The sequence below is a fragment of the Aphis gossypii genome, chromosome 2, assembly GCF_020184175.1.
Source record: "Aphis gossypii isolate Hap1 chromosome 2, ASM2018417v2, whole genome shotgun sequence".
Classification (NCBI taxonomy): Eukaryota; Metazoa; Arthropoda; class Insecta; order Hemiptera; family Aphididae; genus Aphis; species Aphis gossypii.
Genome location: NC_065531.1, coordinates 87,303,207 through 87,318,308, shown reverse-complemented (window position 1 = coordinate 87,318,308; position 15,102 = coordinate 87,303,207). Strand labels below are relative to the sequence as shown.

The following is a 15,102-nucleotide window of genomic DNA, read 5'->3' as shown; positions in this document are numbered from 1 at the left end:
CAATGATACGTACACGCAAAATGATTGCTCAATTACAATATAATATGATATAAACAAATAATAATTGGTAAAATTTGGTGAATCTATTTTTTGTGTTAATTATTGATTGTTTATAATAATTATAATAATAACATTGGTGAGCTATTGCGAGGTATATCATACATTATAATATATATCATTAATTATATTCTCACGTTGTTACTTTTCTCACCTTAATAATAATATAATAAATCCGACAGATGTCCCCTATCCACTATCGCGTCTCGTTTCTTATATTCATATGAACAACGATTAAGCTGTAAGACACAGAGTCATACATACATATTATTATCTTTAATTATGTATACATAGTACTACATTATGCATACTAATTAGTAATTACAAAGCATGAACAATGATATTATGCATTTTAATATTAATTGAAATCGGTAAAATCTAATTATACGTCACAAACTATTAGTGTCGTAACTGGGTAAAAATTTGATTGAAGGGAGGGGGGAGCAAAATAGTTTATTTACTAAAATTGAAATCATAATCTACCTATTTGATTTTGAACGAGTCTAGAACTAGGCTTTGAAACAAATCATAGATATCCATATTGTTAAATAATATTTAAGTACCGTATTTGTGGATGAATAGAAACAGGTTAACACTTTTCAGGAGTTATATCACTGGATGCAAAATATGTACAATGTTGTTAATTACATCGAAATTTGGGTCTCACCGTGTACTACATGATAGAAATTTAAATGATAATCCAACTATAAAATTTGATTTTATAAATTTTTTAAGTACGATGTTTCTATTCACCAACAGGTGTGGGTGACAAAAAATAGCTGCTTAATTTTCATAGAATTTGTTATTCAACTCTAATGCGGTTGATTAGAAACAAAATTTTGATTTAAAAAAAAACCGTTCAAATTACTTAATTACAGCCTTTATTATATAAAAAACAACATTTTGTATTGCTGCGGGGATCTGGTTTGTATACATTGAACATGTTCTATATTCACCTGGAAAGAAAGTGGTAAATGCCCATTATTTTTCCGTGATAACAAGTTATTATTCCATAGTCTAATAGTAAATTTTAAAACAAATTTGATTTTTTCAATAGTTGTACTACACATATTTTTTACAGGAGTTTTTTAAAATATTAGGTATAAACATCTGCACACATTAATTGGTTTTCCCCTGCAGTTTTTACAAATATCCTAAAATTAAAATATAACAACATTCAACCTTTTTACTTTTAATTGCTAACCATTTTCTACTATAAAACAATGTGAAAATAATTATACGCACATCGCATATATTAATAAATAATAAAAATGTATTTATTAAACATTTATATTTCACGTAATACTATTTAAATATATATATGAATATATGTATATAAACCAAAAATAATTTACAAACCTAGTACATAATAGCGTTTCAATAATTATTCATGTATACACCTATTTATACCGTGATTTATTAATTTTGCGATCTGCTAGCTTAATTATGTTTAATAAGTGATGTATGTTTATAGGAAGATACTTGAAAAGGTCACCAAATTTACAAGCTATGTAGTTAAGAATTCGTATTAAAACATAAGAGGTTTCAAATAATAAAAATAGTAATAAGATAAGATAATAGTTTAATGATAATATCTTGGTCATTTTTGAATAATTCGGTCGGTTTTTTATGTTTTGTACTCATAATATTATATCCTATCTATTGTGTGTTCGAAACGCGACAATGATTGTTGTAAAGTGGGTACACTTACAGCTATACCTTTAGACTATAACCTACATAATATATATATAAAGCATTATATATTATAATGGTATCTGGATATGTTATTAATGTTGAAGGATGACGGGAACGGTGGCAGCAGCTTGTGCCGGCGGCGAGGGGTTGAATGGATAGCAAGGGATTAGGCGCGGTGGCGGGTATATATAGGGTTATTTCGCAATGTGATGGAGCTCAGGTGCACGTTAACGGTATCGGTCGACCGGTCACAGCTTAACTTTAACTTCCCAGATGCAACCAATTTTTACAGAAATCGATTAGGAACTTCTGTTGCACGATAGCGGTGGTATAATGCACCGAACATATATTTATGTATTATATATATATAATATTCATATTTCAAACGGTAATATAAATTAATATAGGTCGTAAAGTCAACGGATTTACGCTAATTTCGCGATAGATGAAATTGGAGTAGTCGTCGTTGTGAAACAGCTGGGCTGATTTATTTTTAAATATTGTATTGTGCGTTATTATAATATATAATATACGATGTGTAGTAGTGTGTGTACGAATATGTTGTATGTATAAACGTTTATTTGTATTTCTGCACGTGATTGAGTGGGTATAGTATGGGTCACTGTAGTATGTGTATAATATTATATATTTAGTTTTTGTAGTTTGTCTCTCGATGATTTTTATCCGCATATTATGTATTTACGTTGGAAAACGGCTAAAAGAGAGCTTATATATATATATATATATATATATACAGTATACACACATAATACATATATACCATCGGCCGTGTTATCATATAAAAACACACTGGGCTACGTCAACAATAATATGTTTACCAGTGCCATTAGAAAAATAAACAAACGCCATGATCCGTGTCAAGTCCTGCGAACGACTACTAGGCACGTATCCGTTCTTATCTCTATAAATGCACTTCCCTCCGCACCACGTGGATCAACAACTCCGAGCTGCTTATTCTCGTTGCCGCCGGTGCGCCATGAGAAGAATTCCTCCGTTAATTTCGGCTTCAAACTTTAGACAAGCTGCCTGACAGTTATGATTACGGAGAGAAAATTGTTGTGGAGGAGTTAGAGAGAAATTGGTTAAGAGAGAGAGAGTGAGAGAGAGAGAGAGAGAGAGAGAGAAGAGAGAGAGAGAGAGAGAAAGAGATAAAGAGAGAATAAGAGGTAGTTCAAGACAGAAGAAAAATGCCAGAGAGATAAAATTAACGTGTGTGAAATAAGGGTAGAATGAGTATGTAGAATACTTCACGTTTGAAAATTCAAAACTATTTATTATTTCAAATTAAATGTGTTTTGGAAGTATGTGACAAATCACTATAATAATAAATTATTAACATGTATCTATACCACTCTAGCGCTGAACTTTTACATAAATGAACTCAAGCCAAATAAAAATAAAAGGACCACAAGTACAAGTTTATGGTTTTAATTCGTATAAAAAACAGTTAGTTAAACTCCCAAAGAAAACAACTATGCAATACAATACAGCATTGTCATCTATTACACTTAATATAATTTACGTATAAAGTATATATATAACTATGTAAGTGTAAAGTGTATACTGTATATACCTATTCAATTTAAAAGTAATCTATACATAATTATAAATTATGTATATTGTCTTAAAACTCTTAATTATTTAAATATTACTTATGTTTTTTATTTATACAAATTTTTGTATAAAAACATACTTAATTAACTTAATTTAAGATACTATAAGGAAAACGACAAAGCAACGAATGTACTGGTTTAATAATAACGCATTATTTTTCTTATATCTGAGATACTTTTTATGGTAGAAAAAGGTTCCTGTAGAAAATTGGATATAGTTTATAGGTACTTTGGAGACCTAAAAGTAAAACAATTTAAAGTAATCGGGAATTGCCAAAAAAAATTATGTACATTTGTTAAAATTGTAATATTATTACACAATCAATTATTTGATAACCATTGTTAGTTTTCCTCGATTACCGCAAAATGTCACAGCTTTTACTTAAAAATTGGTTTACATCATTTACATGTATCATTGAATTCAAAGTTAACACATTTATTTTAGTGACCTACTCAATAACGAGTTATATATTTACAGGTGTATATTTTACACCTACTATACAGCAACACATTCGTTTTTAATTATATGATCAATAAAAAATATCTGCTCTCTTTCAGTAAGACTAAGAAGTTATTCTGAAGTGAACTTTAAACCATAACTGTTCGACCCTCGGCGATATTTTACATTAAAAAAAAAATAAATAACTAATAAAATACATTCTTTTAAATCAAGTTAAACGATTATTCGTGTTACTGATACAATAGTACATAATTCAACCTAGCCTACAAATAAATTCAGTTAGGTAGGTAATGTAAATTAGGACCATAACCAAGGACTATGACATTGATTTGGATTTTAATATTGTACCGGTATCGTTTATACTGCTCATCAGTTACGACGTTCCAATTTGGACTTGCTTGTACAATTTTAGATTTCCCGGGATTTCATCAGTAGTCCATCGCTAATAACGGGAAAAAGGGAAGTTCATATTCGATTGGTTGGACACATTTATAGCAGACCTTCGGCCCACATGGCATGCACCTGGGTTCTGTGGCTTAACGTGTGAGCGTATATTTATAGTCGCTAGAGAACTTTCCAACTAACCCAAGAGCGCCTAAATAGTATTCAATTAATATATAAGAAAAACAATTTATTACCAAACATTTATTCGAAAATTTAACTTCTACTCTTCTGTGTTTGCAACCTTAATCAAAAATGTAATATGTCTTAAGAAATCAAAACATTCAAGTTTGGTGAACAAGTAAATTTATTAGACATTACGGTATGAACAAAATCTCTTATAACATGAATTAACCAGAAAAAAAAATAGAAAAGTTTAAACAAACAAATACGATTTTGTCAGGTACGTAAGACTTGAATGTTTTATTTGAATATTTGATGTTTTCCAAGAAGTCGTTTACGAAACATAAAATATCATATTTAAAGGTTGTCTCATTGACATTTAAAGTCGACACGCCATGCGTGTTTAAGAGACATGTAATGTAATTGTAATATGTACCTATCATAGAATATTTTAATGTATATAATATATGGAATGATCTATTAACGTCAGACACTCATTATTTCAGTAAATAATAATCTTTTTGAAAATCTTTCTTTTACATGATTTTAAATCGTTATAATATAACATTTTTAAAAATATTACAAATATAGGTTTTACTATTTTTTATTATAATCATTTCTTAATTTTTTTAATTTTTTGAACGACAACACACATTTTCAACTTTGTGTTCCTAAACAGAATATTATTCAGAGTACTTCTAATTGTCAAATTCAAATTGCAAAGTTTTAAATTTTAATTTTAATAATAACAATACAAAATAGTAAAACGCATTTGTTTAGAAAATTGTTTTTTATGGCTAAAATTAAGTTTTGTAAATGTTTTTAAAAATGTTAATAGCTTTTAAAATAATGTTTAGCTTACGTTAAATGAATCACCAAGTAAATTACCTATGTATTTATGTATGTGATTATAGGGTGGGTTAAAAGTTTAAGATATTTTCGGTCGACGGGTGGAAGTGAAAATTAGGAATGTCGAGGGTTGTTTGTCGAATAATCTTTATGTATACTCACTCAAACACCTGTGCACAACGTGATATGGATAAAGATTTGTAATGAGTTTACGTTATCCATAGATTCAATATACATGCAACATATAAACATCAATGAGGAAAAATAAAAATAATAACTAAACATTTGGTATATCCATACCTGTAATTTTTACTTTCTATGTACAACTAATTGTATAATTTCATGAGGTATGTGAGGCTGTATTTAGAATGTTATTACCTATAGGCGTAACAAATAATAATATTAAATATATACAGTCCCTAAACTATATAATATCGCACTATTATTTCATCCTCAAATCTTAAATTACGATTATAACGATTAATAAATAAACAAATACAATTTAATAATTAAAAGCTTGTCATTTTTTTCAAATAGTTTAATCATATTTATAAACACCACTGAATATAATATCCACTCGTGAATCACCTTGCGAATATATTTTAATAAAAGGAAAATGTTTGTGTGTATATATACAATATACATGTAATTATGAGATCCATAGCCAAATCTATTAAAATTATGATTCTAAAATTTGGTATGTCGGTAATTCTATACCCTATAGTCTATACCATAGGATATGCACCTTTATGTTGATTTTTCAATTTCCTATTTAAAAAAAAAGCCCACACAAACATAGCTCACAATAAACGAAAACTTTTTTGTTTCAATAGGGTTGTTTTGTTTACTTAAAATAAAACTTCTAGTTATTATAATTGAATTTAATTTTAAATCTATAGGTAATAGGTATTTTATATTTGATCAAAACAACTCGAATAATATGTAAAAAATATTTGTAGCTAATAGCTATATTTAACGAAGTTTACACCAGGATAAATCGCTGACATTATTTAATTTTACACGAGCGACACAATGTAAGATAAACTTATAATATGTAAGTGCTTACAAATTATCATAGTAATATAATAATTAGGTATAATAAAAGGTATTATACCTAGATAGTTATGTTTCTCGTTATATAGCATTTATTTCTGGTACCTTCATAGTTTATACATGACGTATTATATTATAATATTGTTGTTTGTTACCTTTCGTATACGATTATTTAAACGACGGAAGAAAACGTCGCGTATTGCGCCAGAAACGAACCACAGGAACGCTCGTGTACTTACAGCTCGAGCTCGAAGCCCCGAAAACTTCTTCGGGGCAAATATACATGTCACCCCCACCCACGTACTGACGTATTTTCCTTTACCACACGCCCGCGCGAAACCCACGTCACAACCGCCACCACTACCTCCTGCAACACTACCTCCACCGTCACCGCCGCCGATGAATCGCGTTCCCATTGCCGACGCTCGGCAGCAGCTAGCGGCACATCAACCGCAGGAGTTGCAGCCAAAACTAATAACTCGCAGAAACGACGGCGACGACGGTGTGGCGGTGTGTTTATGTGTATGACACAACAGAATTTCGCTAATGGACGTGTCACGAACACTCGGACACGTACTGGGCGGGCAAAGCCGGCGTGGCTTTTGGTGGCTGTACATATATATTATATTATACACACACACACACATATATTATATGATATATATAACCGATGACGAGCGGCGGCTTTTGTGCTTTTAAAAAAAAAAACGGTTTTATATACCTACGAATAATATATATATACCGGTATATACATCTATATTTTATATACTAAATAATAATAATACGCTTATAAATTTATATTTATTTAATTTATATAAATGTTTAAATGTATACAAGAGTATATGCACAAGACTTCGGCACGTTTTGAATATTAATATTATAATGCAAAAATATACATATCTATACATATATGAGTGATATATCACTTTCTTTTCGTATTTAGGTAAATCAAAAATCAAATCCAAAGATGCGGGCTTCTCGTCGACGTCCACTAGCGATTCGTCCGGCGAACACTTACTGAGTCCTACGCACCCGTTACCGGCACGAATCGATGTTGAATCTGAAAGTACGTACTTATTGAGTTTTGTGTGACAATGATAAATTATTGTTGTAATTTATATCGCCGACCTAACCCAATAACAGTAATGGGTATTATATATTGTATGCTAATATGTAATATATTATTATTATGCTATATGTAATATCAATAATTCAGTAACTGAATTACTTCAGTTATCCATAGACACACATTGCAGTAATTTTTTTTATCGATTTTTGTGTTTTTTGTTTTATTATTTTAAAGCGATTTGTTTTTAAATTTGTAAATTTGTTTAAATGCCAATTATGTTGTGAAAAATTATTTACCAAAACAACTTTTTCTTCTGATAATATCTACAGGTAACAGATTCGTTACCTATAAATTATTTAGTGCGAGAGTCGTGTACCAACTTCGTTGAATATTCCCTACAATCCACACCTATCAATTAAACTTATAATTCATTTATTAAGATAATACTTATTTTATTTAGATATTGATTTTTTAGTAAAATGAATAATTTATATACCACTAGGTATATAATAGAAAAAATTTAAAAAACACAATTGTTTAATATAAATGGAGTATCTTAAGCACACACATAATTAATTTATAACAGTAACTCTAATAATCTATACTAGATTATAATTTAATATTATAGCGTTATTGTATGTACTTTCTAATGGATGTATTTAATTTATTAAATAAACAATATTAACCCTTATGACGTGATTTTTTATATTCTGACGAGCGTGGGCCGTGATGTAATTATTTATCCCAATCTATGTTTAATCTGCCATAAATTGTTTTTTGGGTTCTTCGCAGTTTACTAAAACTTAAGTCGCTCCATCTTTTATGGTTACCATTTACTATTACAAAAATGTAACTAACATGATCTAATTAATATTAGTATGTTAGTTAAGAATTACGCTAATCAGGTTGTTAATCCTTATGTATGAGTATATAAATTATATTCGTAGTCAATAAAATTTATATTATACTAAACTTAATTATACTAGATATAAAATATTTTTCTAATTGCCGAGTCTAATAGTACCTATGAATGAATTAAAAAGCCATAAGGTCAATTTAACTATATATTATAGTAAACTTTACTTCTATTGTCTGCATAGGTTCGAGTCCGCCGTCTGACACGTTCAGGAATCACTCCAAACTCAAAAGGTTTCTTACAACACTGGTGCAATTCAGTGGACAGATATCGCCGCAAACTAGTGAACGAGTTAAGGGTCAGATATTCACTTTAGTGGTAAGCACACAAACGGTTTATATTTCACTTTTCCTATACATTTAGTCTATAAAATTAAACAATCTAAGAAAATTAAAAAAATATACTCTAATCTTTAGTTAGGAGTACTTGTATTTAGACTTAGTTATCAGATCATAGTTAGATCATAATTTATTATATTCTTATAATTACTTGATCTTAATATGTTAATGTTGTTTTTAATTATTGATGGATTATATTTTACAGTATAACTTTGATAAAATAATAATATGTATTACAATTTCATACCTATATAATATTAATTTTTAGTTGTAATAACTAAGTTATTTATATTATTATCAGAAATTAAAAATATATAAATAAGGCAGGAAATTAATACATTTCATAACTTAATTTATCTTTTTAAAAATACAAAACTCAGAGCACTTAGATCTACAAATATAAATAAAACCATATTCGTTTAATTATTTAATGTAATTTATTAAAATATAATTTATAATATATTTATTTCGTCGTTCATTTTTACAGAACAATTTGATAAGTGTTGAAGAATTTCATCATAATATACAAGAAATGACTAACTTCCCATTACGACCATTTGTTCTGCCATTCTTAAGAACTCACTTACCTTTGCTACAACGTGATCTGCTATTAATGGCTCGCAACAATAAACAGGTAAAACACACCATAATGATACCTATATTATGTAAATATTAAAACCAAATAAATAGTAATAATTAATCATATTTTAATAAATAAATTAAATTAAAACAAAAAATTGAAAATATCTTTTTCTAGTATTAATTGTTATGTAATCTATAATTAAGGCTTACTATAAAAACCGTATAATTTTAAATGACACAATATTATGATCAGAGTAGTAATTTTTATTTTTTATTTATATAAGTAAAATTGATTATAATTATATCGAATTTATTTACTCAATGATATTCCATATTAGACGATATTTTATTTATCGTTTTAATATTGACAGAATAAATCGCACTTTTTATTAATACAAGTTTAAATGAATCGTCTGGAAACTTTTTTCTTATTTTAAAACTTTAAATGTTAAATTTTATTTTAACTCATAAGAAAAAACATATTATTTTTATATTTTTTGCAAAAATCGTTATATCTACGTTTTTAAGTTTTAAGAATCCTTCTAAATCATTTGGTATAATAACTTATGTATGCTAGAACGTTTAAGCTAGATTTTTAATACGGTGACAAAAGATAATGCTTTCATAATATGTAAGCTGTCTGTCACAGTTTTTGAAAGTTGCCAGCGGCTGATAGTTTCACTAGTAAAATGAATATCGGAGTTGATAATTTAAAAAGGAATAATTGTTACTATACATATTATACTTTTGCATATTATGAACTTGTATGATTTGTACCTGACATATTATATATTTCTTGATGTGACATTCTTGATACAGCTCAAGGCATATTTCAGAATATTAATGAATGTTAACTATACTTATTGTCTATATTATTATTATTCCGTAAAAATTAAATCTTTGTCATTTTTTTATAAGTATCAATTTTTTGATTTATTTTATTTTTTAATCGAATTGTTTTAACAATATAATAAATTATTTTAAATAGGTATATATTTTCCACGTCGAGATTATTTTTGTGATAAAATATTAATAAATAATGAATAATAATAATAAGCAAAAAAGTAACGCATGCTTATGAATAAAAACATTTAAGTATATTATTACCACTCAAACTAACAATATTTTGACAACCCAATCTATATGAAGATTTGGCATTATTATTATCTATTTATTAAAATATTTAATGTTTGAACAATAAATTGTAGAAAATTTAACTTCTAAACTTATTTCATTTTATTTAAAAAATGTATTTAACTTAATATTTTATAATAATATAACAAATTGTCCATTAAATATTCAATTAAGTCATTAGATATAAAGAGTTTATAGTATAGGACTTCGAGTAAGAATCTCGCAAATAAAATTTTGGATTACGCGACGGGTTGTATCGACGAAAATTGCTGTCGTTGTATACGACGGTATTATATTATTATTATTATAAATACAAGCGATACTAAACCGTGAGAGGGAACGAAAAAAAAGAAATACTGTCAAAAATGAACTTCTAATGTGTAGTTGTGTCTCATCCATTACCAACTTCACATGTGTTGCAGCAACAGCCGTCGTTCAAGCTGCTTCTAATGAATTTCATCCGAACGGTCAGTGACTTTGCAAGGGGAGTGGGTGCACATGTCCCACGTGCGTCGCTTAAATGACTCCGCAGGCGCAGGCGCAATCATCGTTGTTGGTGCTTAAAACTATATGCAATTTTCATGTTCATGGGGGCGTAAACGAGGTCGCTGGGTTGTTTGTGGTTAAAGGGGTGGGAAATTATTATAGCATTTTTCGTCGACACGAGGTCAACGTTTTTTGTGTTTTCATGTTCGATTTCTCATTTTTTTCGCACGTAATTGTTATACCGTTATACCTTACATATCACACGTATTATTGTATAGTAAAACTACGTAGAATTGTTTATTTTTACGAAATCCGGGTTTTGATGGTTTCGCACAGTTTTTAATGCCGCCGTAATCATATTGTATCACGCCAAAATGCGTTAAATCATCAAAAATGTCAAGTGCATTCAGTAAATAATTTTAAAGCAACAACATAACCGCCTTAACATTATTTTCATTATAATTAACATTTCGAAACAGATCCCATTCATTTTGTTTTCATTTGGCACGATAATAATATACTCGTGAGCATAATAAAAGTTATCGTTGATAAAGAAAACTAACTTCCCCAACTTAAAATATGCTTTAGAAACCAACAAATGTTCAAATATTAAAGTTATTTATATTATTCAAAGAGCTCCTTACGTACCAATTTCTTTTTTTTGTAAATTGCTAAGCAAGTGATTTTGTTGAAAATGTTGATGTATCTAGAATAAAATTTGAACGAGTGCTTGGTTTCTGATTTATTAAAATTGATATACTAATAATAACAATAGTCCTATCTTTAAAAAAAATTAAAATTATATTATGTGAAAATTCATCTACCTACCAATTACACTAGGACAATCTTTATAAATTATTATAATATGTTAATACGTTAATAGTCATCAGTGATTACTATAATTTGCAATTCCACAAGCACGTCATAATATCTATAGCCAATGGCTTATCAATACCATGTATAAAAATACGATTTATTAATTTTCACGTGATTCGTGAAAAAATCTAGTCTCGTATAGACATGAAATGAAAACAAAGTTCTCTAATTAATTGTTACAGACGTTAAGCCAGTACCTGAAACAGCACGAGAATGCGTACTTGGACCGAGATTCACAGGCCACCGAACCATCGGAAATCTTCCACCAGGTGGAGCGAGTCCCTCCACCATCGCCAATGCCACGCGAGAACAACAACAACAACAACAATAGTAATGGAAATAACAACAATAGCAATAGCAGCAGCAACAACAACGGCATCGTCGGAAACGGCCACAAGCGACCGTACCCTTTGGTTGACAGCTACTACGAAACCGGTGGTTACGCGGCTGACCTAGAGTACCAGCAGCCTTGCATCAAGCGACCTAACCTCGGCTACGCTATACCATTCATGTACCATCATCCGCACCTTCACCCGCAGGAACCACCACCACCACCACCGCTGCCACCACCTCCTTCACATCCGTACAACATACTGCCACTACTGCACATACGTGAGTCGGAAGACCACAAGGGTCACGTGGAGGATGAATGGAAAAACATACACGTGGTAAGTACATTCGACGTGAGTCCCAATACATATTAATGTGTGTTTATTAACATGATTCTCAACTTTTTATCACAATGGTCGATGACACTCCAATTTAAATTCAAATAGAATATGAGAACACACTAGGTATCAAACAAGTAAATACACTTTATTTACCATGAAAAGCTACTATCTATCTATAAAGATAATACTAAGATAATGACTTGTCCTGATCAACCGTTGAAGCTATGAGTATGAAATTTGGACAGTAGTTTTGTTTTGTGTTATGAAAAACTCCTAAGAAAGAACTTTTCAAAATTCAGCCCTACATGGATTAAAAGGGTTAAAACGAGTAATAATAAATTATAAAACAATAAGCCAACTGACTGATCTATCAACGCACAGCTCAAACCATTAAACAGACCGGGCTGAAATTAGGCATAGAGATAGCCATTATGATGCATAGGCATTCGCTAAGAAAGGATTTTTGAAAATGTAACCTCTAAGGGGATTAAAAAGGATAAAAGTGGTATTATTTATAAATTGTATAATTATTGTGGTTGAACTTCACCGAAAAAGCCAAACGATTTATATGAAATTTTTATATATTTGTTGGATATGAGAATAGATCGTTAAATATTTTTTACCATCCCACCTCCACCCCTAGTAAGTGATAAAACAAGGATTTTGAGATTTCCGATGGAAATTTTTGTTTATAAATTGTTGCTATTGGTTTTTAATAATAATTAGTTGTAATAATAAAATAGTCAACACATAAGTCAGGTTGTTATACCAACTATATAAGAAAAACCACGAGATGGCACATTATTGTATCTAATTAACTGTAGGTTTGATCAAGTAAAAGAAATTGATATAACTTTGAAACTCAAGGGTTGGAAATTATAAACTTACGTACAAATCTCGCAGAGTGCGCCATCCACCACAGGTGCGATTGCGTACCTGATAACATACTACTTGCATTATCATAAGAGAGTCTTATAGGCAACAGCAAGCAGAATGGCTATACATAATATAACCTGACTAATTCACTGACTGATGAACGTAAAGCCTAAACACAGATTTCTATATAGAACTAGATAGCGAACTCCCGCTATCAATTGAAGCCAGGTTTTTCGGTTGGCATTATATGGTAAGTATTAATTATGTTGTATTGTACTTTATGATGTCTACACCCATTGTTTAAAAAATTTTTTAAATATTTTATATAATTCATTTTTCATTTATTTCTATATTTTACCATTAAAAACGATGTTATTCCTAATATATATTTTGTATAGGAAATGTAATGTTTTGCCAACCGACAAAATGGCGGAAACTGATACGCAAGCTTCAATGTTAATAATATAAATAAAATACGAATTCCTTATCTAGTTAGTATAGAAATTTGTGAACTTGAACAATGATAGATCGAGGCTTGCTATTTACACAGTAGATTAGGTTAGGTACCACAAATTTAGTAAACAATAAGAAAGCATTTTAAAATGGTGCTTCCACAAGTTTTTTGAGATTCAAAATGGTCAATGAAAATGTTTAAGTTTTGATCACCATTAAAGTTTAAACCGAATATTAAATAACAAATGAAACAAAGTTTGAATCATATTATAGAGTTGACATTTTTAACGGGCAATAAAGTGCATGGGGTCAGCTATAATTGTATATAATTATAAAACAGAATTAATCTAATGAAATTATTTAATTCGTCACATGTAACACTGTGCGGGATCAGTTAGTTCTATATAAATTTAAACCTTAAGCTCATTAAACCATAGTCAATTTGCATCCTTGCCAAATTTGTAATAAAATACAAACACAAAATATAAAGAAAATATTTAGAAAAATATATACTAAATAGAGTTACAAATAAATTATTTTTAAAAATCTGGTTTTAACTATTTTACTTAGATTTTATTATTTAGAAATTAGAATCAGTCCAAAACAATAATATTTAAACACTTTTTCAATACTATATTTATAATAACGGTTATTTTAAAATAAGAACTAAAGAATTTCAGTAGTAATACTTATAATGTTATTTTGAGAACCTAGTTTCAAACTTTGTAGAACAATACATCGTGTAAACGAGTTTCGATAATGTACAAATGCAACTTCAAATGTACATCTATGAGTGCTGTCGTATCCACTGTCGACTGTCGTGTATTATATAATACAAAATGATTTACCTGCATGCTCACCTCCATTTTTTAAGGACCCTATTTAAAAATTCTTAAGATATTTTTTTTACTAATTAAGGAATGTTCTACAGGAATATGAATTTCTATTTTTAAAATTAAAACACTTATTTACTGTAAATTATTTAGCAGTTAATGTTTTAAAAATGTTGATATACCTAATTTTTTATATACAATAAATTAAATAACTCAAAAACTACTCGTTCGAATTTTTATTTTGTACATTAATATGTTCAGAATAATTATCCACTAAATAATTTTACAGTAAAAAGAGATATTTTAATTTAAAAAACAGAAGTTTGTTACTCCCCCGACCCCCAGGATATTCCATAAGTAGTTAAAATTAAAATTTTGCATAATTTAAAAATGTGATCATTAAATATATTTAAAAATTTCTTAAATTAGATTTTGAATAACTGCAATATTGATTAAAAAAAAAAAAAGATTGTAAGCATTCTTGGTGAATCACATATTTCCATATACTATATAATATTTATTTATTATATACTTTTTTTGCACATTGTCCATACAT

At 28.9% G+C, this 15,102-nt stretch overlaps 1 protein-coding gene across 3 annotated transcripts in view; it reads left to right on the top strand.

The window, feature by feature from the left end:
- The window catches only part of LOC114119754 (protein CBFA2T1), a 57,271-nt gene that overhangs the window by 28,741 nt on the left and 13,428 nt on the right, over positions 1–15,102 (top strand). For all 3 annotated transcript variants that reach the window (XM_027981451.2, XM_050202206.1, XM_027981442.2), the window contains 4 exons: positions 7,256–7,378; positions 8,482–8,615; positions 9,123–9,269; positions 11,896–12,381. In XM_027981451.2, the coding sequence (XP_027837252.1) occupies positions 7,256–7,378; positions 8,482–8,615; positions 9,123–9,269; positions 11,896–12,381 (890 nt within the window). The remainder of the gene's footprint in view (positions 1–7,255; positions 7,379–8,481; positions 8,616–9,122; positions 9,270–11,895; positions 12,382–15,102) is intronic.